This window comes from Leptopilina heterotoma, unplaced genomic scaffold (genome assembly GCF_015476425.1).
Source record: "Leptopilina heterotoma isolate Lh14 unplaced genomic scaffold, ASM1547642v1 Lhet_73, whole genome shotgun sequence".
Lineage (NCBI taxonomy): Eukaryota > Metazoa > Arthropoda > Insecta > Hymenoptera > Figitidae > Leptopilina > Leptopilina heterotoma.
In genome coordinates this window covers 80,847-107,261 of record NW_025111169.1, presented here as the reverse complement: position 1 = coordinate 107,261, position 26,415 = coordinate 80,847, and the positions used below count along the sequence as shown (strand labels likewise).

The 26,415-nt window shown below is 23.1% G+C and overlaps 1 protein-coding gene and 1 long non-coding RNA gene across 5 annotated transcripts; one reads left to right on the top strand and one right to left on the bottom strand.

The window, feature by feature from the left end:
• Nucleotides 1-445: 445 nt before the first annotated feature.
• On the bottom strand, nt 446-26,415 carry LOC122510709 (thymosin beta). Its single transcript, XM_043625542.1, has 5 exons — nt 26,140-26,415; nt 2,065-2,224; nt 1,803-1,916; nt 1,433-1,546; nt 446-1,198 (listed from the first exon to the last, which is right to left on the bottom strand). The coding sequence occupies exons 2-5, from the start codon at nt 2,201-2,203 to the stop codon at nt 1,170-1,172; spliced, it is 396 nt and encodes a 131-aa protein (XP_043481477.1). The 5' UTR covers nt 2,204-2,224; nt 26,140-26,415; the 3' UTR covers nt 446-1,169.
• LOC122510710 lies at nt 2,118-26,133 on the top strand. 4 transcript variants are annotated; one of them, XR_006302459.1, is made up of 11 exons: nt 2,118-2,254; nt 4,589-4,837; nt 6,332-6,741; nt 9,603-9,750; nt 9,847-10,063; nt 10,420-10,593; nt 12,851-13,256; nt 14,065-14,335; nt 16,614-16,810; nt 21,052-21,417; nt 25,540-26,133. It is a non-coding gene; the product is annotated as an uncharacterized LOC122510710 (long non-coding RNA). The 4 variants fall into 4 exon arrangements; XR_006302457.1 differs by lacking the exon at nt 25,540-26,133 and having other exon boundaries at nt 21,052-22,368; XR_006302460.1 differs by lacking the exon at nt 25,540-26,133 and having other exon boundaries at nt 9,823-10,063; nt 21,052-22,368.

The window sequence follows — 26,415 nt, the reverse complement described above, 5'->3', positions numbered from 1 at the left end:
GCAATATTGTTTATTAAAATATATTTAATCAATTACAAGTTAGGTTAAATATTCACGATTCATATCGTAAAAAAGGTTTTAAAGTAATTATTAATTCGATTTTATTATTGACAGGCGATTTAATAATCTTATTTCTAAAAATAGTTTTAATAATAAATAAATAATAATTTAATAAATTTTTAATAAGAGTCTATTATTATTTAGTTGTAAAATAGTACAGAAATATTAAACTAAATTAAAAAATAGAACCGAAAGAAAACTAATTACAGAAAATAATAATAAAGTAAATAATAAAAAAAATAATTTTCAATATATTTATTTAAAAATATTTACTATTTACGTATTCTGAATTAAATTTCCAATTTCGATTTTAAAATTGAGAAAGTAATTTACTAATTTGCTATATGGAATAAAATTATAATTAGGAAATAAAAATATAGGCGAATTGCGTAAAAATGTTTGTTTATTATTTCCTAATCGTATTCGGAAAATTCATTGTATATGAATGTTAAAAAAGTATACAATAGCCCAATATATAAAATACTGTTTTGTTTTTTCTTTGTTGTTGTTGCACAAACATTTTGACAGTGTTGCATCATCGTTACTTATTTATTGCTATATAAATTGTGTGTTTTGTTTGTTATAAAAAATTGTTTTCATTGAAAAATAATATGCTCATACTTATAATAATAATATTGGGTTTCGTCTTTTTTTCCGCATTTTCTTCATTTTTCTTTTCTTTTGCTTTATCAGCAGTTAAATTATGAACAAAATTAAATGTTCGCGACAAAATTACACGTGAGATGCAAAAATAAACTATATCGAATCTAGAGTTGTCTTTTTTTCTCGCTTATTATCATATTATTAAGGAAATTAATGCCAACTTATAAATCTTATTGACATATTTTTTTTTTTCTTGCGTAGGATTCGTCGAATAATTAGGGGCTTCGACTTGTAATTATTATAATTATGATTCGCGCGAAATAAAGCATAAGATGCTAGTTTTTTTTAAGTATAATCCATAAGATTAATATTAACGTTAGGATGCTCGCTTTGTTTTATATCGTCGGTAATTAATATAAAATATTATATATATATATACGATATACAAAAGTAGCGAAATCACAAGTCTCTCCTTTGATGGTCGTTATTCGTAACCAATTTCCACTTTATGCGGACACTTTCTCAGCGGCAATTGCTGTAAAAATTGGAAAAAAAATTGCAAATTAGGTAAAAAGTAATAAAGTTGAATTTAATTTTAATTTTTGTGTTTAATACAATTTTAGGAATTAGGAAACATTCTTTTATTTGAGTAAACAATTGTTTACTCGAATAAAAAAATGTTTCAAAAAAAATGTTTAATTCGTAAAATTGTAATTACTTAAATTAAATAAATAAATAAATAAATAAAATAATTATTTTATTTGCTAACCTTCTTTGGTTGGGAGGACATTTTTTTCTTGGGTCACTGCATGCTTTAGTTTCGCAGGATTAAAATTTTCAATACCAGAAATGAGTTCTTGCTTTCCCTTCTCTTGTTGGATTACTGAAAAAAATTATTATTATTATTATTATTTCATTATTTTTATTTATTATTTTTTATTTTTAGACTAAAATTTATTATTATTTTTATTATTTCTATACTATTTTCAAAATTTGTTGTGAATTGGTTACAATAATAATGAGTTAATCTCATTAGAAAAATTAATTTTTAAACTCAATGAATTGATTGGTAAAAAAGTAAAAATTAAATTAAACGCAATTCATAATAACATTGAATTAATTAAAAGAAATATTTTTACCTTCCTTGTCGGGAAGAGGATTTTTCTCCTGAGTCGTCGTATGCTTCAACTTAGTGGGGTCAAATTTTTCAATTCCAGCAATGAGGGTTTGCTGATTTTTTTCCACGGCTACGTCTGAAATTAAAGAGTAGAAAAAATATTAGAGAAAATACTTAACTTTTTATATTATAATAATATAAGTATTAGTAGTGATTAATAATAATAAACTATTTTTGCATTTCAAATTTAGTAAAATGAATTTTTATTTTTTAGGTATACACACCCTTCGCCGAAGGCAGAACATTTTTCTCCGTCGTGGATGCTTTTTTCATACACGCCTGATCGAAGCCTTCTAATTGACTCTTCAAATCAACCGCTACCTTGGGCAGATTGTTCAAGGATGGACTAACAGGATTCGACATGATGCCAAGTGGTTGAAGGATCTGCGGAAAAAAATTTTTTTTGAGACTCAAGTACATTTCCATTTATTTATTTTTACTCATTAATTTATTTATTTATTCATAAGTATAGTAATTTTCATTTATTATTTGAAAATAAGGCCTCAGATGGTATGACTTTTTGGACTTTTTTCCACTATTTTCAAAAAACGCTATTTCTTCGATTATTTTTCAAAAAATTGGCGATTTTCTTCGATTATTTTCAAAAAAAGGCAATTTTTTCGATCTGTTTTAAAAAAAAGGCGTCTTTTTCCGATTTATTATCAAAAAATGCGATTTTTTCGCCTTCTCTTCCAAATTTTGCTACAAAATACTCCTTTTTTGGTATAAAATACAAATTATTTCGATTTTTATTATATGGTATAAAAAATGATAAAAGATTTATGAAATTATCAAAAATTAAATATTTCTAAATATTTTTGAATAATTGTTTTATAATCATTAGATTTTCGAAATTTAGTGATATATTATTATGAATTTCAAAAAAGGTTTCAATTAATTGGAATTTTGTACAATTTTATTGAATATAATTGATTTTTTCAGTATTTCATTAAATTTTTAAAAGTTGAATTTTCGAGAATTTTAATAGTAAATTTTGAAAATAATTAAACCTTCAGAAATTTTAATAAAAAATCTTATAAATAAAAATTTGAAAATGAAAATTAATGAAAATTATCTTCAAAAAACTTATATTAAAATATTTTTTAAGAAACAATGTCTCAAAAATTTTTCATTATACAGCAATGAATACTGTCAAAAAGTTTTTAAATAATTCAAAATTTGTAAAATTTTATTCAAAACAATTGACTTTTTAAAAGTATTTCATTAAATTTTTGAAAATCTAATTTCAGAGAATTTTAATTGCGAATTTTGAAAATAATTGAATAGTCAAGAAGTTTAATAAAAAATCTTCTAATGAAAATTTGAAAATGTAAATTAATAAGAATTATCTTCAAAATCTTAATTAGATATTAAAGCATTTTTCAAAAAACTAATTCTCAGAATTCATATTTTTTTAAAAATTAAAAATGAATTATTTTTAATATTTTCAATTACATTTTTCCTAAAATTCAAATATATAGAAAAATTATTTTAAATTTCTTGAAAAATTTACTTTTTTTTAGAATTATTATTTAAAAATTTGGAGAAATGAATTATATTCAAACTTTTCATTTAAAATAATTCTTCAAAACATTTATTAGTATTTTAAATTGTCCTAAAATTCTTTTAATAAATTTTTATTAAATATATAAATTATTTTGTTAAATAAATCTTAAATTAATTTGTTTTCAAAAAATTTACATTACAATAGGTATTTAAAAAAAATTAATTCATAATATGCATTTATCATAATTTTTAAAAATACAATTATCTTCAAAAGACGTGAATTAAAACTTTCAAAAAATCGAATTTTTTTAGATTTATAAATAATTTTGAAGAAAACATTTATTGTCATGTATTTGTAATTAAAATTCTTCAAAATATTGATTATTTTTTAATATTTGTTTAAAATTCTTTAAAAAATTTCAATTATTTTTAAACAATTTTACTAAATGTCAATTATTTCGAAATTTTTCAATTATATATTATTGAAAAATCTATTATTATTCAACAGTTTTTTAAAAATATTTTTATAAACTAATTTTAAGAATTTATTTGTTACAATTTTTAAAATATTACAATTATTTTCAATATTTTTGATTACGTAATTTTCAAAAATTCATGTTTTAATATAACTTTTTTTTTTAAATAAAATCCATGAAGATAAGGGAGTTACAGTCAAAATTAATTTTAAAAATTTGGATTTTTCATTTAAATAATTAAATTCTCGAAGAACATTCGAAAAATTATTAAAAAAATAATTAGTTTTGCGAAGAAGTTTAGTTAAAAATTCCAAAAAAGTAATTGAATTTAAAAAAAATTACAATTGTAATTTTTGAAAAGAATTGAAATTTAGAATATTTGAAATTGATATTTTAAAATTTTCAATTCTCGTAAAAAATTGCAAGTATTTAAATATTTTATTTATTTACTTAAATAAACCGAAAAATTTAACTTTTGATTAGAACTGAATAAAATAAACGACTTTTCCGACATTTTTCTATCATTAATCGGCTAAAACGACTTTTTTTTACCCTCAAAGTCGATCCGAGTCCTGGAAGGTCAAAAAACGTCGAAATAGATAAATATTAATTCAAAATTTACTAGTTAGAAAGAGTTTATTTTTATTACTATTTTTATTTGTATATTTATTTATAAATAATAATTATTAATATTTGCTTTTTTGTTGAAACCATTTTTCTATAAGTATTATTAATAATGTTATTATCATTATTTTGTTTGAATTAGGTCTCGAACGTGCTGTATATTAATTTATTAACGATATATCATGCAGATAAAAAACAGCGTAAAAAAGTTTGAAAGAGAATAATGTATTGATCGAGGAAGTTTGACGATGCGAATTCGGTCGACTAACGGCACTCTTCTGATGTTGAAGGATCATCAGAACTTCTTTAGATGTAGAAAAACCGAAAACATTGTTTCACTTGAATATTAATCTCCAGTAACTGATTTAATAATTTCGGAAAAAGGTTTTTTGTATGTACTCTTATTTTTTTTTTACTCTATTTTAAAGTTTTTTCAATTTTTATAGTAAAGTAGAATATTTTTTGTCACAATTAAAGAATTTAGTACAAAATTTTTAAAATAATTACACAGAGTAAAATACTGTTTCAAAATAGTAAAATAATATTTTATTTAATTAATATTAATAAATTAATATTAAAATATTTCTTTTAGTGTATTTCTTTGTTGGCTCTTTTTTAAACGACTGTTTATAAAAATATTCGTTCGCACTGTCGACGTAAGACTTTATTTTTAAGTCTAATTAAGCGAGTCAAGTTTATCATTTATTGCGAGTAATTTTACAAGCTTTGATAAAGAAATAAATGGCGAAAAAAAGGAAAAATTGTTGATTATATCCTGGCAAAAAAAGTGTATATAGGAAAAAAGCCCTCCACACTTGTGAGGCAGACAAGAGGTCGAGGGTGCACTCTCTATTATATGCACACGATGTCTTTTCTTGAGAGGACTCTTCTACTGAAGAGGTGTGCCACGTTTACACTCTCGACCAACATTCAAAGAGTAATAATAATTAAATACGAGCAGGAAGCAACAAGTGCTATTGATAATTCTTTTTAAAAAAAGAAAATTTCAACTTCTTCTATTCAATTTCTACGCTAAATAAAAATATTTAGTGTAAAAAAACATAATATTAAAAATCAAAACTAAAAAAGTAAATAAAACCAAAAACAGCAAAACATAAAACCAAAAATCAAAAAATACAACAAAATTTTTAAGATAGAAATTCAAAATTTTTGTAGAAAATCAATTTTTTCTGGGGGGTTTTTTTTTAACTGTAATTATTTAAAATTAAGAAACCAAAAGGAATGAGAAAAAAAATCTGAAATTCCTTTTGAAATTGATTTGAAATTTAAATTGAAAAGTGAAATTCTTTTTCTGAGAAATTTTAAAATTGTTTATTTTTTATTTGTACAATTTATAATGATTCAAATATTTGCGAATATTATTCACTGACTCGATTGCCGATCTAGTATGGAAGTTATGCGACAAAATCGATTTAAAGTATATTCACTTGTTTTTCACAATGATTCATTATTTATTCCAAGATCTGAGTAATGAGTTATTATTGCTTGCACCTGTAATTTTTCGAGTCAATGACCGTACAATTTTTATTAACGTCATAACGCAACATTCTTTCGTGAAAACAGAAAAATTTTTTACATTTTATATATAAATTTAAAAAAAATCTAAACTAAAAAAATTCAGCTGCTTTAAAAATATTTTCCTTTAATTATTTAAATAATAATCTATTTAAGAATTATGAAAAGTAAATATTAATAGTTAATATTAATAATTAATAACGAATAAAACAAAAAAATGTAATAAATATTATATTTACGATTAATTTTTATTATTAATTAATTTAATTTAATTAATTAAAATCTAATTTATATCAGAATTTATTAATATTCTACTCTACATAATTAAATTGTACAAAAATTATTTCAGATGCCATGGGAAAAATGGAGCTCCTCAGCTGTTAATTGTAATTTAATATCTGGGCCAGAGAACAAGAAAAGTGTCAAACTAATAATGAAACAAGAGAAACTTCCTTGATGACAATCATGAAAAAAAGTGATTACTAAACGTAAAGGACTTGAGAAATAACAAAAGGTAGCATTCCACTAGAGTGAAGTCACTGAACGACGACGACAACGACGACGACAACGTTCCTGCAATGAAAACGATAATAATCGATATATACAGAGGAATAAAAAGAAAAATTCTTCGAAAGGAATATTATGCAATAGTGAAAATGTTCTATATAAAGAAACATCAATTCGAAGCAGATCAACTCGTCTAAAACGGAAAATGCTACTCTCAGAAGAGAGCGCGATGATGTTGAATTTTCATAGCAGGTTTTGATACCCATTTAATTTCCACTTTCTTATTTTCTTTATGAATTCAATATAATATCAATGATTCTTACTTTCACGTCTCTTTTATTTTAGAGACTTTTTAATGATAATTTCAATTTAAGATAAGGAAGTGCAAGGTCAAGTTTCTTTATTTTTAATTGGTGAGAATGAAGGCTGAGAAAAGGAAACTAAATTTAGGGAAATACAATTTTAATTAAATAATAAATTAATGAAACTAAATTTTCATTTGCGAGAAATTATTAGTAAATAATAATTATTATTATTACACTCAGAGAAAAATTTTATTCAAACTAAATATAATTTAGGATTTGACTTAAAGAAAAGTCCATTTGTCTACCAAATTATTTATTTGTTTTGAATAAAAATTTTATAACATAAATCAAGTTTTTATTTGAATCAAATAATATTTATTTGAAGCAAAAACAATTTATTTGCAGCAAATAAAATCCAGGCGGTTCTGAGTTGAATATATATATTTTCTCGGTTGTATATTAATTAATTAATATTATAATTATTAAATAATTTATCTGGTCTCATTTGCATACAAAGATCCAAATTCTTTACGTAATTAATACGTTTTATTTTATTCTATTTTTTTCTTAATTTTCTATTCTTTGTTATTTTAATTTATTTAATATCTTTTAATTCAATTTCTTAATTTACAAAAATTTAAATTTTCTTTTCAATTTTAAACAATTGAATTAATTGAAAACAATTTTGAAATTATATTTTGAAAATATAGAATTTTGTTTGATTTTAATTTTTGTTGGGAAACATTTTTTATTCAGCGGTAAATGATTTGTTTTTTTGAATGAAGAGCGTTTAAAGAAGATTAAGTTGCTTGATTATGGGAAATTAATGTGTTCAACCATAATCAGACGTGGTACAAATTTAAAGTGTGACTCAAAGTCTTCCTTTTCCAGTTATACTTGACACAGATTGACATAAAAATTCTCTCTTTCTCTCTAAATAGAGCAGAGACGTGTGATTATATTGAGTAAAACAAACCATGTTTTAACAATTGCTCCTTGTTCTTTTATTTTATTTTTAAAAATATGTATCTGTAATCATTCTATTGTTTTATTTCATTGAACAATAGAGAGAGAGAGAGCTCTCAGGATAATTTGTTTTTCAACAAAGGTTCACTATTAAGACTTCACTTAAATTTTTATCTCTTGAAATTAATTTAATTTTTCTAATCGTTGAAAATCGCAATTAAAATTTAATTTTATTGTTCAAAAGTTTTATCCTCTTTTTACTTTTTAAATTATATTTTACATTAAACGTTCTTCATTCAAAAATATTTACGAGAATAAAAAATAAATTAGAAATATATTTACCTATTTTTATTTTTATGTTAATTATATTAATTTTATACTTTAATACATTTTCGATTTTTATTTCGGAAATATTTGGAAAACAAATTTTTTAGTAAGAATTAAATCAAAATATAAAAATAGAAAGACAAAAAATATTAATTTTTAATTTGAATATATTTTTAATTTTTATTTCGAATTAGTTGGAAAAAAAATTATTTCAGTGAGAATTGAATCAAAATCTAAAAATAGAGGAACAGAGAGAAAGAAAAAAATTGGTAATTTGAAAAAAATTGAAACTTACAATCACTTTGTCATTGATTGATGTTTAAAGAGAAAAGTAAAGGGCTTTTTTTGTGTATGAGCGCTTCATCAGTAGAATTAATTGGTAATTAGTTCATTCATTATGTCGCATCATGTTATTCGGTTTATGAGCATGACTTCGTGTAGTCCGTTAGAAATAGTAAAAAGAGTTCAGTTATAGAGACACTAGGAAGAAGGAAGTAATTTTCTTCGACGAAACAGTTAAACATCCCAAGTGATAAAAGCATACGAGGAAAAAAAATGTTCTCATGCAATAGGAATAAAAAAAAATTATTTAAACAAATTTTTTTTTATCGTCTCTAGCTACTTTATTTCTTTCTCTTTACTTATTTTTATTTCTTTTCTCACTATTTTGCTACTATATTTCCATAACACTTTTATTTAGGTATCTTATAAAAAAAAATTATATTAATTTCATTTTTTTACAATTTATATTTTTTAGATTTTTTTATACTTGATTTTTTTAGTATAGAACAAAATTTGTTTTGCTTCAAAAATTTGGAACGTTCAAAAATGAACGAAATGTTTTTTTCGAAGGAAAAATTTTCAAAAATCTATATTAATAATCGTTGTATTCCGGTATTAAATTCTTTTTAGAAATTTTTTTTAAATAATTGAGTTTCTCTAATAATTTTAATTAAAAATTTTTAAAGTAATTTAATTTTATGAACAATTTCTTTCAAGTTTTTAAAACAATTGTGTTTCTTAATAATTGAAATTAAACATTTAATTATTGAATTTTATTAAAATTTTTAGAAAATAATTAAATTCTTCTCAGAATTATATTAAACAAAGATTTTTTTCAACTTTTTAAAATAATTTTCAAAATAATTTTTTCGATGAATTTTATTTCGAAAGAATTTCTTGACAAGAATTTATTTCAAATTTTTGAAAATAATTGAAATTTTGTAAAGAATTTAATTATTTTTGAAAAAAATTGAATTCTAGACAAGAATTTGTTTAAAATTTTTGAAAATAATTGAAATTTTTCGAAGAATTCAATTATTCATGAAAAAAATTGAATTCTTGACAAGAATTTGTTTCAAATTTTTGAAAATAATTTAAATCCTCCAAGGAATACAAGAGTTTTGAATTCGAAAAAAAACTTCGTTCACTTGAAAGTTAAAAATTTTGGAGATATATTTTTTTCACATTTTTGAATAAAAAAAGTATTACTAATAATTAAATATAATTTTTCAGATTATATCAACCCTTGGAGGCAGGTGATTATTACTACACTAAATCCACCATCTTCAAGCAGGTGTTAGTCATTCAAAAAAGAGAAAAAAAAATGCTTCCTCGAATTGAATTTAGTCACATTGGCCACATGTTCTTACAAAATTTATCGGTGAGTCAGATATTTGAAAAAAAATACTCTTACCATTTATAAAAAAACGATTTATTTATCTATTAAATTAAGCTCATGAATTTCCGGAATTTACAGACTAATATTTCAAAATTTTGACGCCGGATTTTTGGAATGCTAAACACTTTAATCGCGGATATAAATAGAGAGAGGGTCTCTCATTTGCATACAAAGAGCCAAATTCTTTACATAAGGGGATTACTAAATTAGGAAAAAAAAATAAGGAGAAGAAGAAGAAGAAGCGCAGGAAACGAAAGACAAGAATTGCGAATATTTCGGGAAAAAAAGATTTAAGGTAATTTTTTTATTTGGTAAATTTATTAATCTGGTAAATTTTTTAATTTTGTAAATTTTTAATTTAGTAAATTTTGAATTTAGTAAATTTTTAATTTAGTGAATTTTGAATTTAGTAAATTTTTATTTAGTAAATTTTTAATTTTGTCAATTTTTGACTTAGTAGATCTTCGGTTGGAAATGGTTAAACTCTGGTTGAAAAAAAGACATTTTTTTTCTGAGGAGAAAAAATCTTATTCTGTTTGAGAAGCAAACGAAATTAAATTCACAATAGAATTCTATTTGTTTATTTCTATTCGATATGAAGAAATAGTGATTTATGAATTGTTGAATGAATTTTTTTTTAAATGTCCATAGCGCATTTATTTCGAATGAAAGAGGAGAAAAAAAAAGAGTGATTAGTAGGTCAACATGGGCAGGCAAAGCTCCTTTTATGGTATGAGAACGGCGCTTATATCCAGGGAGACTTTGAAAGAGGCCAAATACGCAGCAGCATACATTTGATGCTAAAGGTCCGGTTGTGAGGATATTGTATGTATTTTTGTACTTTAAGAATACGTTTCTTGATTCAATACATATAAAAGAATGTAACGGTATGACATTGCAGGGAATTTCAATTTAAAAATCACTTTTTTACGCTTTTTGAACATCAAAATATATGTAATTATTCTCCTTCTTTTACAGAATTACTCGCGGCTAACAATTTTAATTTTTATTGCTCACACGAAAATTTTCCCAGATACTTGAGATCTTTTTTTTTCGTTTCTTTTATTTATTTTATTCAAATTACGCAGGTGTTAAATAATAGTTTTTCGACTTTTTTTCCAGCTATTTTTGAAAAATGCGATTTTTTTGGACTTATTTTACTAAAATTCAATTTTTTTGAATTATTTTACTAAAATGCGATTTTTTGGACTTATTTTACTGAAATTCAATTTTATTTTAATTATTTTACTAAAATGCGACTATTTCGACTTTTCTCCCAAATTTTGCAACTAAATTTCACTTTCTTGGTATGAAATACTATTTATTTTAGTTTTCAGAATGTGAAAAATAACTATAAATAAATTTTTTTCCTTTAAAGTGCCTTACATTGTTTTGCAAAAATCTGGTTTTGGAAAATTTCAAAAATATTATATTGGAAATGTTAAACCGGCCCTTGAATTAACTTTTTCAACTTAAAAACTTTTTTTAAAAAAACCCTAAATTTGTATTTCATCAATTGAATTCTTGAAAAACTTTCTGAAAATTATTCAAAATGATTGATTTAAAGAAAAAGTTTAATAAAAATTCTGATAATTGAATTTTGGAAGAATTGTAGTAAAAATTTCTGGAAATAATTAAATTTTAAACTTCAATTGAAATTAAATTTAAATTTGAATTTTTTTAATGTATAATAAATTGGAAAAAATTTTAAAATAAACAAAATTTCTTAAAATTGAATTAAAAATAATTTAATTTTAAATTGTATGCTGAATTAATTTTTTTTCATTCTTTAAATAATTCAATTCTTAAAGAACTTTTTGATAAGCATTAAAAATAGTAGATTTAGAAAAGAATTTGGGTTAAAAATTCTAGAAAATAATTTAATATTGTAAAAACTATGGTAAAAATTTTTGGAAATAATTTTTCAGACAGTTTCAAATTCAAATTTTTAAACTTTTGTTTTTTAAATGATTTTAATCAAAAATAATTCCACTTAGTTCTTTAAAAAATTGAAATTGGAATTTTTTTGAAATAAATTAATTTTATTTGTCAGTTTTTGGCATTTTTGAATATTTTCGAATAATTAGAATTTTGTAAAATAAAATTCAAAATAAGTGATATTTAAAATTGTATTTAAATTTTTAAATGAAGTTTCTTTTATTTTTTGAATAATTCAATTTTCAAAGAACTTTTTGGTAATCATTAAAATATTTGATTTAAAAAAGAATTTGGATTAAAAATTCAAGAAAATAATTGAATATTGAAAGAGTTAGAGTCGAAAATTTTGAAAATAATTTTTCAGAAAGTTTCAAATTAAATTTATAAAATTTTTGTTTTTTTAATTATTGTAATTAAAAAATTATTTTTAGTTCTTTAAAAAATTGTAATTTAAAATTTTTTGAAATGAATTAATTATTAGTAATTGTTTCGTAATTTTTGAATATTTATTCAATTGAAAAACTTTCAAATAATCGAAATTTTGTAAAATTTAATTAAAAACAATTAAATTTTAAATTGCATTTTACGTGACCTTTTTTTGAATAATTCAATTCTTAATGGATTTTCTCAAAATTATTAAAAGATAATTGATTTAGAAAAGAATTATTGCTGAAAATCCCAGAAACTTTAATTTAATGAATTTTATTTCAATTTTTTTTGAAAATAATCATGTTTTTGATGAAAAATCGAAAAATGTGATAAAATTTGAAAAAATGTTTTGAAAATAATTAAATTTTCCAAAAACTTAGAATTTTGAAGTTATTATTGGAATATTTATCTAAATAAGTAAACAAATAAATAAACTGTTTTTTAAATTTTCAAAAATCTTACTAATGTAAATGTTGAATTGACAGTATTTTTTTTATTTCAGAACAGATATTTTTAAAAAGTATTTGAACAAAAAAAATACTACGTTCATTTGAACGTTCAAAACTCTAGGGAAATGTAAATTATTTTGCAAAGAGATTCAAATTAATTGATCAATAATTATTTTTTATCTCATTTTAATCAGTTGATGAAAATAAATAAAACAAATAAAAATATAAGAAAATAAGATTCTAAAAATTTAACTTTTTTTTCACAGCAACTGAAAAATGGGAGAGGAACCTAAAAACGAAAATTTGTTCCCAAGGATTAAATTTGAAAGAAAAGGGAATATTTTTTCCACATACAAAAAGCGAGACAGAAATAAGAGAGATACTCGAATCAGAATGAATATGGAAAGGAACCTCTTCGGTGAAGACGATAGATCGCAAAGTTAATAAGGTAACTAGGCCGAGACTGTGAGGACGATGCCATTTTCTGAATGCGCGATCTGATGTTGGGTGCAAATAAGGCCATTTATAAGCATTTAAAATGAACCTCGACTAGAACAGGACATTCTTTAGCAAAAACGACGCACAGTAAACTCATGGTTATGAAAATTTATTGAGATGCCACGCGAAGAGATGCTTCATTTATTTTTCAACGAGCCCTGAAGATGTGCGAAAGTGAGTAGTGTAGAAGATTATTTTTTTTCACTCTCTAAATAAGACCTAGACAAGTGCATTTACGATCAGTGTTTAAATTGATCCAAATCAAGCATTTTTCTTACATCACTTAAAAAAACATTTTCGTAATATAAAACGAAGCTCGTCCTCGTCTTCGTCAATTGAAATGTATTTATCACGGAAGAGAATTATTGTCACAAACAATAATATGAAAAATGTTTTTTTGATTTTTATGAGGGAAAAAAATTACAATTTACAGAGAAGAAGAATTTTCTGCGATTTGGAAATTTTTTCTCTCATTTGCAATTTTCGTAAACTTTGTCTATTCTGTATTAAATTGCAAATAAGATTAAAAAGTAAAATTTTAATGAATTATTTTCTTACCAGTAAACTAGTAAACTGAATAATTTTTTTTTATAATTAAAGACTGTCTATTAAAAATTAAATAGAAGGTAAAATTTTAATAAACAATTTTTTTGTTAGTAAATTAATTTAACTAATAAATTAAATTACTGATTAATTATTTCTTGTCATAATTAAAAATTCTCTAGAAAAAATGAAATAAAAATTCTGAATAAAAATGCTAAATAAAAATTCCAAATAAAAATTCCAAATAAAAATTTTAAGTATAAAATTCTAATAAAAATTCCAAATAAAAATTGAAGTTTAAAAATAAATATCCCAGGTGACAAAAATTCTCTTCCGGTGCATGTGCGCAGACAGAAAAAAACTACATAGAGTTAATAAAAATAATTAGATTCCGACACTATGACGAATGGATGTAATTAAGATACCTGTCATTTTACAGATAACTGGAAATCTCGAAAGGAATAGAAACGAGAAGAACGAGAAGGAAAAATGCTTGCATCGGTATATAGAAAAGTATATATGCAGAATCCTTTTTGTTCAATGAGGATCGAAATCTTTTATTCTTCTCTCTTTCTGCTGGATTTGAAGAACAAGTAACTAACTATACCCGCATAATACAAAGGAACAGAATCTCGAGTTGCCAATTAACTTGAGTAATCGCAATTAATGGAGGTTCGTGAATGAAGAGGCGGACGGATGTTTATTAACCGGTAGGTGGATATGCAACACGTAAAGTAATCGTAGCATATTGCACATTACAGAATAAAGACAGACTTCATAGATCCATAGGAACAAAACTCAAGTAGATTATAGACTGTCTAGAAATTATTATGCATGAAGAAAAAAAAAAGAAGGAGCAGAATACATCTCTCGTGCGAGCGTGACGACTAACGAACCTAACTATCTGTATCAAAATCGGTATTTTTTTCTTTACTTTTCATTTTTTGAAAAATTGACTAAAATCAATTTTTTTCTTTAGTTTTGAATTTTTGTAATTTTTTAAATTTTTGCCTTTACTTTCTATTTTTTGCAATGATCGATTTTTTTCTTTGCTACATATTTTTAAAATACTTTTTACCCAAAAATCAATTTTTCCCTTCGACAAATATTTTTCAAATGGTTTTTTTTACTTTTCATTTTTTACAAAAATCAATTTTTTTATTTGCTAAATAAATATTGCTAAATATTTTTTAAATAAATTATTTATTTTTTAAATATTTATTTGAGTTCTCGTAGAAGTTTTCGATAAAAATTAATTTAAAAACGGATTTTAGTTAATATTTTATGTTATAATTGAATATTAAAAGCATTAGAGCGTGAATTTTTAGAAATATTTGAATTTTGAAAAGGTTTCAAATTAAAATCTTTGAAAATCTGAATATTTCATATTTTTAATTATTTGCTTCTTTTTTTATAACGTTTAACATTAAATTACAAATAATGCACTTGTGATGTCATCAAGGTATCATCGAGTGGCGTCTCAAAGCTTTGGAATTCACTGATAAGTATCGTTAAGATTTAATGGCAAAGGTCAAACAATTTTTTGATTACAATTATTCATTCTTTAGTGAAAAAGAACAAAGATACAATATGAAAGTATTAAAATAATTTTTGAAAAAATTGTTTATTATGGGAATATTTTTTATTTTCCAAATTAAATTTTTTAAAAATTAATAAATTCCTATAGCTTATTATGGGAATAATTTCGATTTTTCAATAATCGAGAAAAAAATCGTGTTAGAAATTTTAAAAATCCAATTAAAAACGCATTTTAAAAACTATAACAATTAAATAGTTAAAGAAATTAAAAATAAATAAAAAATAAATATATATAATTAAAAATCTAAAAACTCCCGAACAAAAAAAAATTGATTTTTTCAATATTTGAAAATCTGAATGTGAAGGATGAAAATGAAATCGATATAAAAATAAGAATAACAATTAGAAAAATCTAAATTATAATGAGAGAGGAGAGAGAAGAGTGAAAAAATGAGAAAGAGAGAACGTGAAACAATATTAAAAAAATATTCATAATGAACATTCAAATTTCGTTTAGAAAGAGAATTAAGAGCCGAGGGTTTCCACGTGATATGACGTTCAAGGGTTGGGAAAATTCTCTCTTCAAAAAAAAGGGATGTCTGACGTGAGTCATTTATATGTATATACATATCTTCCCCCAATTTTTGTCGACAGAAACCAAAGGGGAATTCCCATGACACCCTCTTTTTGCCATTTTATTTTATTTATTTTTTTGTTTTTTTGTCTGGTTGGATTCCATTAAGTCTCAATAGTCTCTGAACTAAACTAAGAGTTTATACAAAGGAATATAATGGCTCTTTCTCTGCTGCTATGTAAAGAATTTCACGTACCCCTTTTTCTTCATGTAAGAAAATCTCTCTCGTTGAATTAACGACTCTTTCTCCTCTGTGATTTTCCTTCATAGCAAATAATTTTTTTTTAGTTCAACTATTCCAGTTTTTCATCTTTTAGGTTTCAAAATTTGTTTCAATATTTTTTATATTTTCTGATTCATTACAATTTTTTTGGTATTTTTCTGTTTTTTTTTTATTTATTAGAATTTTTTTAGTATTTTATCTATTTTTTTACGTATTAATTTTTTTTCAATTATTTTCTGAATTTTGTATTTATTACAATTTTTGTTAGTATTTTATTTTTTACGTTTTTCAATTTTTTACATTATTTTTTTATTTTTTTTTTGTTCATTAGGTACAATTTTTTCCATTATTTTATTCATTTTCCTATTTATTAAAATTTTTTAAATATTTTTTACATTTGAAATAGGATTAAAAAATAGTGTGAATTTTCCCCCCCAAAAAAAAAGAAAAAAAAATCGAACAGGAAAAATATCTTTACGAGTGTAAAGATATTTTTCCCGTTCGATTTTTTTTCTTTGCAAAATTGTATAAAAATTGCAGATTTCGATATAAATTGAAAATTCACAGCTCTAATAATAATATTTTGTTGTAGGTTTATTTTTGGGGGGAAGAAATAAGAAAATGTAAGGAGGGCATGTAAACATGGACTTTCTCTTTTGGAGTTTCTCACGACAAGATGGCAAAAGATTGAACATTGACGAATGGAGCACATCGTACAGTCATTTTCAGTAGAATAGGAGAATGCATTTCGATTTAAAGTATCCTGTGTAAAATGCTCAACATCGAAAGGTAAACGAGTTAACTGACTGCATAATAGTTTTATGCGCGTTGTATAGTAGCCTAGTTACAGCAGCTAAAACAACCCAGGCAATTGCTTTTTGAAGATAATATATGTTGGCGCACATAAATTTTACGATAAACTTTCATGTATGTCAATGTTCGATTCTATTGTGGAAGAAAATAATTGACTTTCCCACAATATTTATATATATAAATTAGCTCGAGTCACTCACTCTCTTTCTCTCTCTTTTTTTTTGGAATAGAAAATATTAATTTCTCTCTTTTTGTAAAGAATCAAAAAAAAAAAAAAATTGAAAATAATTTTGGAAAAAAATATTTTTGATTTTTTCTGAAAAGAAAATAATTGTAGAATAAAAAAAAATTTGGTGAGGAATTTTAGAAAAAAGAAATAGGAAAAGAAAATTTGAATTTAATAGGAAAATTTGAATTCTTTTTGCAGTTGGTAACGAATTAATTTGGAAAACGATTTATGATACGGTAAACGAAAAAAATATGAATACAATTAAAAATAAGGGGGCAAGATAGTTTTTTGAAAAAAAATTAAAATTCCAAGAGTGAAGTTAATTGTTCATTGATAACTATTATTATTGGCAACCACAGCAGAATCACATTGTCAGTCGTCGCACGCACATTGAAGATCCGTTTCCGTTGAAAGCTTTTATCTCTGAAACAGAACTTTATAGAGTCCAACTTCCCAGACGAAACTATTAAATAATTTTACTGATTCATCACGATTCAATGAGTTTCAAATAATTTACAAAAAAGCAAATATTAAGGGAAGAAATTTCGAAAATAATTCAAAATATTATTTCAAAAATATTATTTCGAAAATATTATTTAGTAAATAATTCAACCATTTGAAAATAATTTTTCTAAAATAATTTAACAACTTGAAAACAATATTTCGAAAATGATTCAGCCATTTAAAATTATTTCGAAATTGATTCAATAAGTTTTGAAAATAATATTTCGAAAGTAATTCGAAAATAATTTCGAAAATAGTTCTTTCGATTAAAGTCTATTGAAATTATTTCCTATTTTCAAATTATTTACATTATTTCAATTTTAATTTAACGAAACGATAATTTTTTTTCAATTTCCGAAAAGAAATTAATTATCAACCGCGCATGATACAAATAAATCTTCCCGCGAGTGGGTTTTATTGTACCTTTTTGATTTTAATTAAATTAGAAATGTGCAACACTAATTGCATATAGCAATTTATTTTCTAATATACATATAGTAAATTGGTAATTATTAGTTCCTACACAAATTTCCATTAGACATCAATGTCAATTTAAAATAGAAATATACACTTTATTAACTGTATCTGATCTAAAATTATATAGCCATTGATGTAAATTTATTATTTTATATACGTTATATATAAGTATTTCAGTTTAAAATTATATATCGAAAATATCTATACATAGTCCTTGAGATAATTATATACAAAATTAAGTGTATTAAATTTTTTTCTTTAAGTAAAATTTATAGATAGTTTCTTTTTTATGCAATTTAAATTATTTCATTCGTCACGAAAACAAATATAAACCGGGAATTGATTTCTACGTATTGGAAATTTTTTTTTTTCAATCGCGAAAGATTTATTGGACTCGATTAAAGTAACTAATCTTTGAATTCTTATCTTTCACTATATTAGTAAAATTTTTTATTTCAATTCTATCGAGAATTTTCATTTTTTGAAGGTCAGAAATTATAAAAGGTGTTTTTTCAAATCAATAAATTTGTAATTTATTTTTTTGCTGAGAAGATAATTCTATTTCGTTTGTGATGTGTGTTGCGAATAATTTTAGTTTGCAATGATATACAAGTCTTCTTTTTACCAATTTTTTTGCAATTTTTACTATTATTATTTATTTATTTATAGACGGGACAAGCCGTCAATTATTATTATCATTTTGTTGTTCTACATTTTATTTTTTATTATTACTTTGAAGAAAGTATTACAAAATTATAAACAAATATTGGCAGGCAAACAAATAACAATGAAATTTTGACAATACTTTTAATTGATTCAATTTTTAAAATTATTTTCGCGAATTCAATTATCTTCAAAAAAAAAATAGTTTTTCAAAATCATATTTTTTTTTAGAATTTCTACATTAAATTATTAAAATTTTCATAATATTTGTTAAACAAATATTAAAAAACTTATTTCTATTTATTTTAATTGAAATTATTAATAATTTAAATGTAAAATCTTTTGAAATTTGCTTATTTCTGAAAACTCTGCAATTTTTCCAAAAGACAATTATTTTTTAGAATTTTTGAGGAAAATTATTCAAAACTTTAATTATTTTTAATTTATTGCTTAAAATTCCTGTTATAACGCTTCTATAATATAAAATTATTTTTCAAAATCTTATTCTTTTTTGAATTCAACGATAATTGAATTATTTAAATACACAAATTTTTGGGACATTTAATTATTTTACAAATTTTTTAGTTAGAATTCTTCAAAAAATTCAATAATATTTTAAAGTAATTTTTTAAATTGAGAAAATAAAATTCTTTGAAATGTAAAATTTATTTCAACGAATTTCGAGAAAACTTCACATTTTTTTCAATTTTTTAAAATTATTTTCGAAAATTTAACTTTTTTCAAAAAATTTTAATTACTATATTTTACATTATTTCAGAATTTCTAAATACAATTTTTTCAAATTTAATTAATTTTTGTTTAACAAATATTTGAATGTTTATTGTTATTTATTTGTCCGCCAGGAATTAAAAATTTATTTATTTAAAATTTCAAAATTCTTTCAATGTAAAACATTTTGAAATTTAATTCTCATTGATTTGGATAAGAAAAAAAAATACTTTTTTAAAATTACACAAAATTTTTCTAGTGAAAGTTGAGAAAAAAATCGAAGCACAAATAAAAAAAAATTGTGGAATTGGTGAAAGTTTTTAATTTTCAAATTAATTACTTGTGTAAAGATTCTATCAAGAGACCATGAACTTTTTCGGAATTTTTGAATATATTTTTAACAAAATTCATTAAATTCTAAATAAATTCCCCAATTTATTAGATTATTCAAGTTAAAAAAAAAATTTATTCACCAAAAAAACAAAATCAACAGTATAGTGATAGTAAAAATTTATTATCTAATTTTCAAATACTGCCATTTTTTAATTAGCAAATTTTATTAATTTGTAATGAACAAAATTAATAGTAATAATATTTTTTTATGGAAACATATTTCCAAAATATAAAAATTAATAAATAAAATAATATAAAAGTAGGTTTTCTTAACCATAACAAGTAGTATAGAAGATAAAATATCCATTTTGTCGTTTTATAAGTCAATAATAATAATACTCATAAAAATAAATAATAATAATAATATTAAAAATATAAATTACTTTTTTACCAGGAATAGAAAAAAATGTAATAAAAAAATTGAAAAGAAATTACATCATAGTGTGAGGTCCCTAAAATCGAGTGAATTTACTGGATCTTTTGAGAGATTTTTACTTTTTGTGTAGAAAAGAACGTTCCTGGGAAGGACTCACCAAATAATAATAATAATAATACTAAATAATAATAATGAAAATACCAAATAATTATAATAAAAAAAAAAAAATTGAATACTTTTTTAACACAGAAGTAGAAAAAAAATCTAATAAAAAAAAAATTGAAAAGAAATGACGTCATAGTCTGAAGTCCCTAAATAAGCGAATGAATTTATTGAATTTCGGGACTGTGATTTGAATAAAAAGAACTAAATGCTACTATTATTATCTATTCATTTCTTGAAAGGAGGATTTTTTTGTATAGAAAAAATATAGTAGAGAAGGACTCACCAAATAATAATAGGAATTAATATTAAATAATAATATTAAAAAAGAAATTAATAAATATCAGTATTGATAATGAAAAAATAAAATACTTTTTTAATGCAGAAATAGAAAAAAACCGATGAAAAAAAATTGAAAGGAAATAGTAGAGAATTTACGTCATTGTCTGTAGTCCCTTAAAACGAATGAATTTTTTTTTTATATAGAAAAAAAATATGATAGGGAAGGACTCACCTCTTGGTATATATTTGTATATAGATTGAAATATAAAGATATGTATATATATTCTCTCTGGAGTGGATGGTGGTTTACAACGATTGATAAAAATTTATGCGGAAAGCCCTTATTTTTACTGACGAGTGGTGTAGATAAAACAAACCCTAATATTGAATGTATTTTCACAGCGAATATGCGTGGGCGGATTCATATGTGGATTAAGGACTAAAGGGACATGGACGTGAACACTGACGGTAAAGGGAGCGCTTTTCGACTACTATACTCTGTCGGTTCGCAGCAGCAGCAACAGCAGACGGTTTCATCGATTGGCATTGCACAGCTCCAGGGGTCGAGGGTCGTAGAAAAGGGTGGTCTCTCACTCTCTCTCTCTCTCTTCCTCGTGAGCCCTGCGAGCAAAACTTTGCGCCTGTGTCTTCGATTTGGTGGAAAACGGAGGAAAAAAAAATCTCCAATCCAGAGTTGATGATGATATGAACCGGCAGAAATGTTCCCTCTTTCATCAGAGACGAATTTTTCTTTTTGCTTTTAATAAGGTACGACGCAAAACACTTAATAGTAATTGCGCATGAAAATAAAAAGAGTCTTCAAAGGAAATGCGAATTACCAAGGCAAAATTGTGATGCGTATCGTAAATGATGATTGAATTCTACTTGTTCTCTTTTGCCTATCTCTGTGAATATAAGCGAGGACGTTGCATGCTACGATTCACTGTGATCATTTCAAGAGATTTCAGATTAATATTAATTTATTGAACGTCAGGGACACTGCTAATGCAAAAATGGATCTATCAATTTTCTGTGATAAAATTATTCGAGAGAAAAATAAGTTTTTATTCTGTTTCTTGAATTCGAGAGAGGGGAAAATTTTTTTTTTTTTTACAAAATTCATAGAGGAAAAGAGTAGAAATTAGATTTTCTTTTCTTCTCGTTAGGAAAACATTTTTTATTTTTTTAATTTTCCGAAGAAAAAATATTTTTGTCACTAAAGAATTATTCAAAATAGTATTTTGGGTTTTCTTTCTCATTACGAAAAGAAAAAAAATGTAAATATTTAATTTTATGAAAGTATTTTTCAATTTGGGGGAAAAAAAGCGATGATGTTTTTCGTTTGGTCGTATTTTCTCTGTAAATTGTAAAATACTTTTACAAAATTAAATATTAGTTTTCTTTTCGTGAACTGTGGAATTTTATTGAGCATTCAATGCTAACAGAAAATTACTTTTGTAAAAGAAAAAAGATTTTAACTGGGGAAAATTACATTTGTGTGAAAAACGATTCACAATAATAGGCGGGGGAGAAAAATTTGTCATTCCTGTCATAGTTTATATTCTCACCCCTCAACACTAAATCGTTAGTAAATTTGTCAGAAATCGTTGAATAGAGCAGATGTTCGATAAGAGATTATAACGGATGTAAGTCAACAATTTTTACAAATCCGTAAAGAATTTTTCTTTTCATTCTATTTTCTTCTTTTTTATTAAATTTGAAAATTAATATCAAAACTATGAATGATTCGGACAAAATTTGAAATATTCTTTATAATATTTAATTTTAATTTACATATTTCTTTACTTGCATATTTTTTACTTATAAATATTTATATTAATTTCCTTTTTTATTTTATTTATATTCAATATTTCTTCATAAGGAGGAAAAATATTTCTGTCTCTAAAGTTTTGAACGTCAATATTATTGTTACTATTTTTAATTTCTATTTTATTAAAAAAATATATTTTATATAATTTCAATTCATTTAATTTAATTTTAATTAGAGAATGTTAAATTTACATTATTTTTCAATTCATTATAGTAATTTTTGAAAATATTCAAATAGAAAAATTTCGTTCACTTAAACATTCAAAATTTCAGTGGAATTGTAATTCACAAGTTTTAAAAGTTCAAACGCACGAAATATTTTTTATTAAAATTATTTTCAGAAATTGCTGATTGTAATAAAAGTTAAAACATTAAAAGTTGAAAATTTTTCATTTAGAAACTTTATAATTAATTTTTCTTTACTCTTAAATAAAAAAATTAGTCTAATAAAAATTTACTTTGAAGAAAGAAATAAATAAATTTCGTTCATTTGAACGTTCAGAACTTTAGAATTATAATTATTTTCTTCAGTTAACAAGTAAAAGTAATAAATACAACCAACAATTTTATTTTTCTAAACAGTTCAAAACAAATAAAGAATAATGTTTATTGATTTACATTAATTAGTAATTTAAACTATTTTGCATTTGAGGATAATTTCTTCCATTTCAGATTTAATTAAGTGTGTGAATTAACACATTTTGCAGTTATTTTGTTTTACAACTAGTTTTCATTAGATTTTATTAGTGAATTTAATTTAAAGAGAGAAATAATTAAGAACGTATTAAAATTTACATTACTATCAACAGTTTTAAACATTTTTTTCTTTTTTACTAGTCATGCTATTAGGGACTTATTCATAGAATAATTTTCAAGTTTAACGTACCCTAATGATTACATGTTTAATATTAAATAGATGACTAAAAATCATTTATGAGTGATAAAAATAATTGTTCAGTGTAGAGGGGAAGGTGATTCGTGATTAATAATATGACAGGAATGTAAAATTTTTTTCTGATCTGTTTTTTTGTCCAAATTTTCTCTACAAAATTACATTACAAATTTACAAATCTTGCTGGAAAAATATTAATTTTATTGTAATAGTTAAATTTATATTCCAATTGTTATTTAAATTACAATTTGAAATCTATTAAAATTATTATTGAAATCACACTTCAAAATGAATTAAAGTTGTTATTTAAATTACAATATATAAAATTATAATTATCAATATTCTCAATTTTTATTACCGATTATTAATAAAATTTATTGATAATTGAACAAGAATTTTAAAAGTCAAACCTGACGATTTTCCAAATTATTATTTCGCAAATTATCAAATTCGACGTTGTAAACTTTTGTTCAATAATTAATAAATAATTAAATTAATTAAGAAAAGAATAATATTAATTAATTGAAATTAGATTTATTGTAAATTTGGTGACAAAAAATTAGATTTTATTTTGAAATTTCTAAAAAGATTTCTTCTTAGGAGAATTATTTTTTTATTTGAATTCAATTTCTAAATTTAAAGACAAAATTTGGTAATAAAATAAAATTCAATTGAAATTTACAAAAAAAAGTTTTCTTTTTAGGAAAATTAGTTTCTTATTAGATAGAATAAAATTTCTAAATTTGTCTACAAAAATTAGATTTAATTGAAATTTACAAAAATGGAAATTTCCTTCTTAAAAAAATTAATTTCTTATTAGAATCAAATTTTCAAATTTGGTGACAAAAATTAGATTTAATCGAAATTTACAAAAAAAATTATTTTTTCTAGGAATATTAGTTTCTTATTTGAAATAATTTTTTAATTTATTTTAATTACTTCAATTTTAATTTTTAATTAAAAAAAATTTCCAAAAACAAAATATCTTGTTAGGAAAATTGGTTTCTTATTAGAATTAAATTTCTAAATTTCGGTGACAAAAATTAGATTTAATTAAAATTTACAAAATGATTTCTTTTTCGGAAAATTAGTTTCTTATTAATATTAAAATTTTTTTATTAGAATTAAATTTCTAAATTTGAAGACAAAATTTAGTTTGGCCAAAATTAAATTTAATTGAAATATTCAAAAAGAAGATTTCCTTTTAGGAATATTAGTTTCTTATTAAAATAAAATTTCTAAATTTGGCGATAAAAATTAGTTTCAATTGAAGTTTACAAAAAGAACATTTTCTTCTTATAAAAATTAATTTCTTAGTTAAATTTAATTGAAATTTACAAAAATATTTCGTTTTCGGAAAAATAGTTTCTTATTAAAATTAAATTTCTTATTTAGAATTAAATTTCTCATTAGAATTAATTTTTTTATTAGAATTAAAATTCTTTTTTTCCACAAAATTTGCTATATTACAAATTTTTTTTTACAAATGATTCGCTCAATCCATTCGGAGTTTTGAAACTCGTGATAATATTCACAAAAGGGTAGGGCTATTTATATGCTTTCCAGTCAGAGGCAAAACTTTTTTTTTCCTTTTTTTTCATATTGCAAACATATTTTAAAATGCACTTGTCAAAAAACCACGCCCTGACAATAGTTTATCTCTTTTTTTCACAATGCTTCCGCTCACCCTCTCTCTCTTTCTCTTCCGGATATGAAAATTTTTCAAAACTTATTTAACAATCGATTTTAATGAGAAGAAAAACATTGGTGGAAAATTTATGTCAATAATACAGTAAAATAACTTTTTTTTTGTTTTAATTCTTTTGAAATTTATCTGTTGTAACACTGAATGACTCAAGTGTTGCACACGTGCATATTAAACAACTTTCTTTGCTGTATTTTCATTTCTTTCTTTTCCGATACTTGTAAACAAAGGCATCTCAATTTCTTTAATCTCTTTTTCGATTGTCAGCAATTCTTGTTGCATTTTAATAAAAATTCTAATTGTTTTTGCATTTTCGGAGTCACTGAGATAAAAATACTTTTTCTTATCAGTGTGTTTTGTTAAAGGAGCGTGAGAAAAGGTAATAACAAACTTTTTTTCGATCGCCGAACAAAGAAAATTAATTAAAAATTCTACAAAAAAGCTAATTTTTCTATTTTTTCAGATTTTTCGAAAAAGAAGAAAAGTGCAAAGAGAAAAAATTCGGAAGGACTGCAAAAATGTAGAGTGGGAAATTTTTCGAAATTAGAAATCAGTGAGAAGAGAAATTTGATAAATTTTAGACAAAAAGGAAAATATGAATAGAAGACAGCTCACTTTAAATGTCAGCCGCCTTTCGAATTTCGTGGGAAACAAAATAATTCCTTTCAAAAACAAAAGACGAACAAAATGAGCACAGATCAAGATAAATCAGTGATTTTTCGAAAAAATTTGCGAAGGTGTAAATTTGAATATCGGCCGCACCCTTTCAACGACTTTAATATATTTTATCTCTCTCACCGGAATTAATAAAAAAAAAAGATTTTTGTTTTCGAATAAATTGAAGAATCGATATATAAACAAAAAATTTCTCAATTTTCAATAAATAGAAAAATAATTATTACAGAAAATTCCTAGGCTTTTGTGATTGCTAGTTGAGAATCTCGCATCAATATCCTTGCGTAGAATAAAAGGATCAGGATCATCTCATTGCGAGGAAATTTCAATAAATGAAAAGCCGGCTCTACGATTTTTATTTTCGTAATAAATAAAAAAGCACACTGACCTGTCAAATTGTTTTGTAAATTGAGAAACTGGATAATTCCACGCACAATGGCCGAGTTTTAAACTTAAAACACTCGAGATACGTTCAGGGGTAAGGAAGAAAATATACTGAAATTGTTGTTGCTTGAATACTACAGACAGACATACAGCGTTATTCGCAGCTTGTATAGTATATAATCTGAACGGTTTTCTCCGCTTGTCGTGTCCCTTTCTTGGCCCCCGCTCACAGAGCCGGGCTGAATTCTCTCTCGGCTCGTCGTCGTCGACTCGGTTGGTT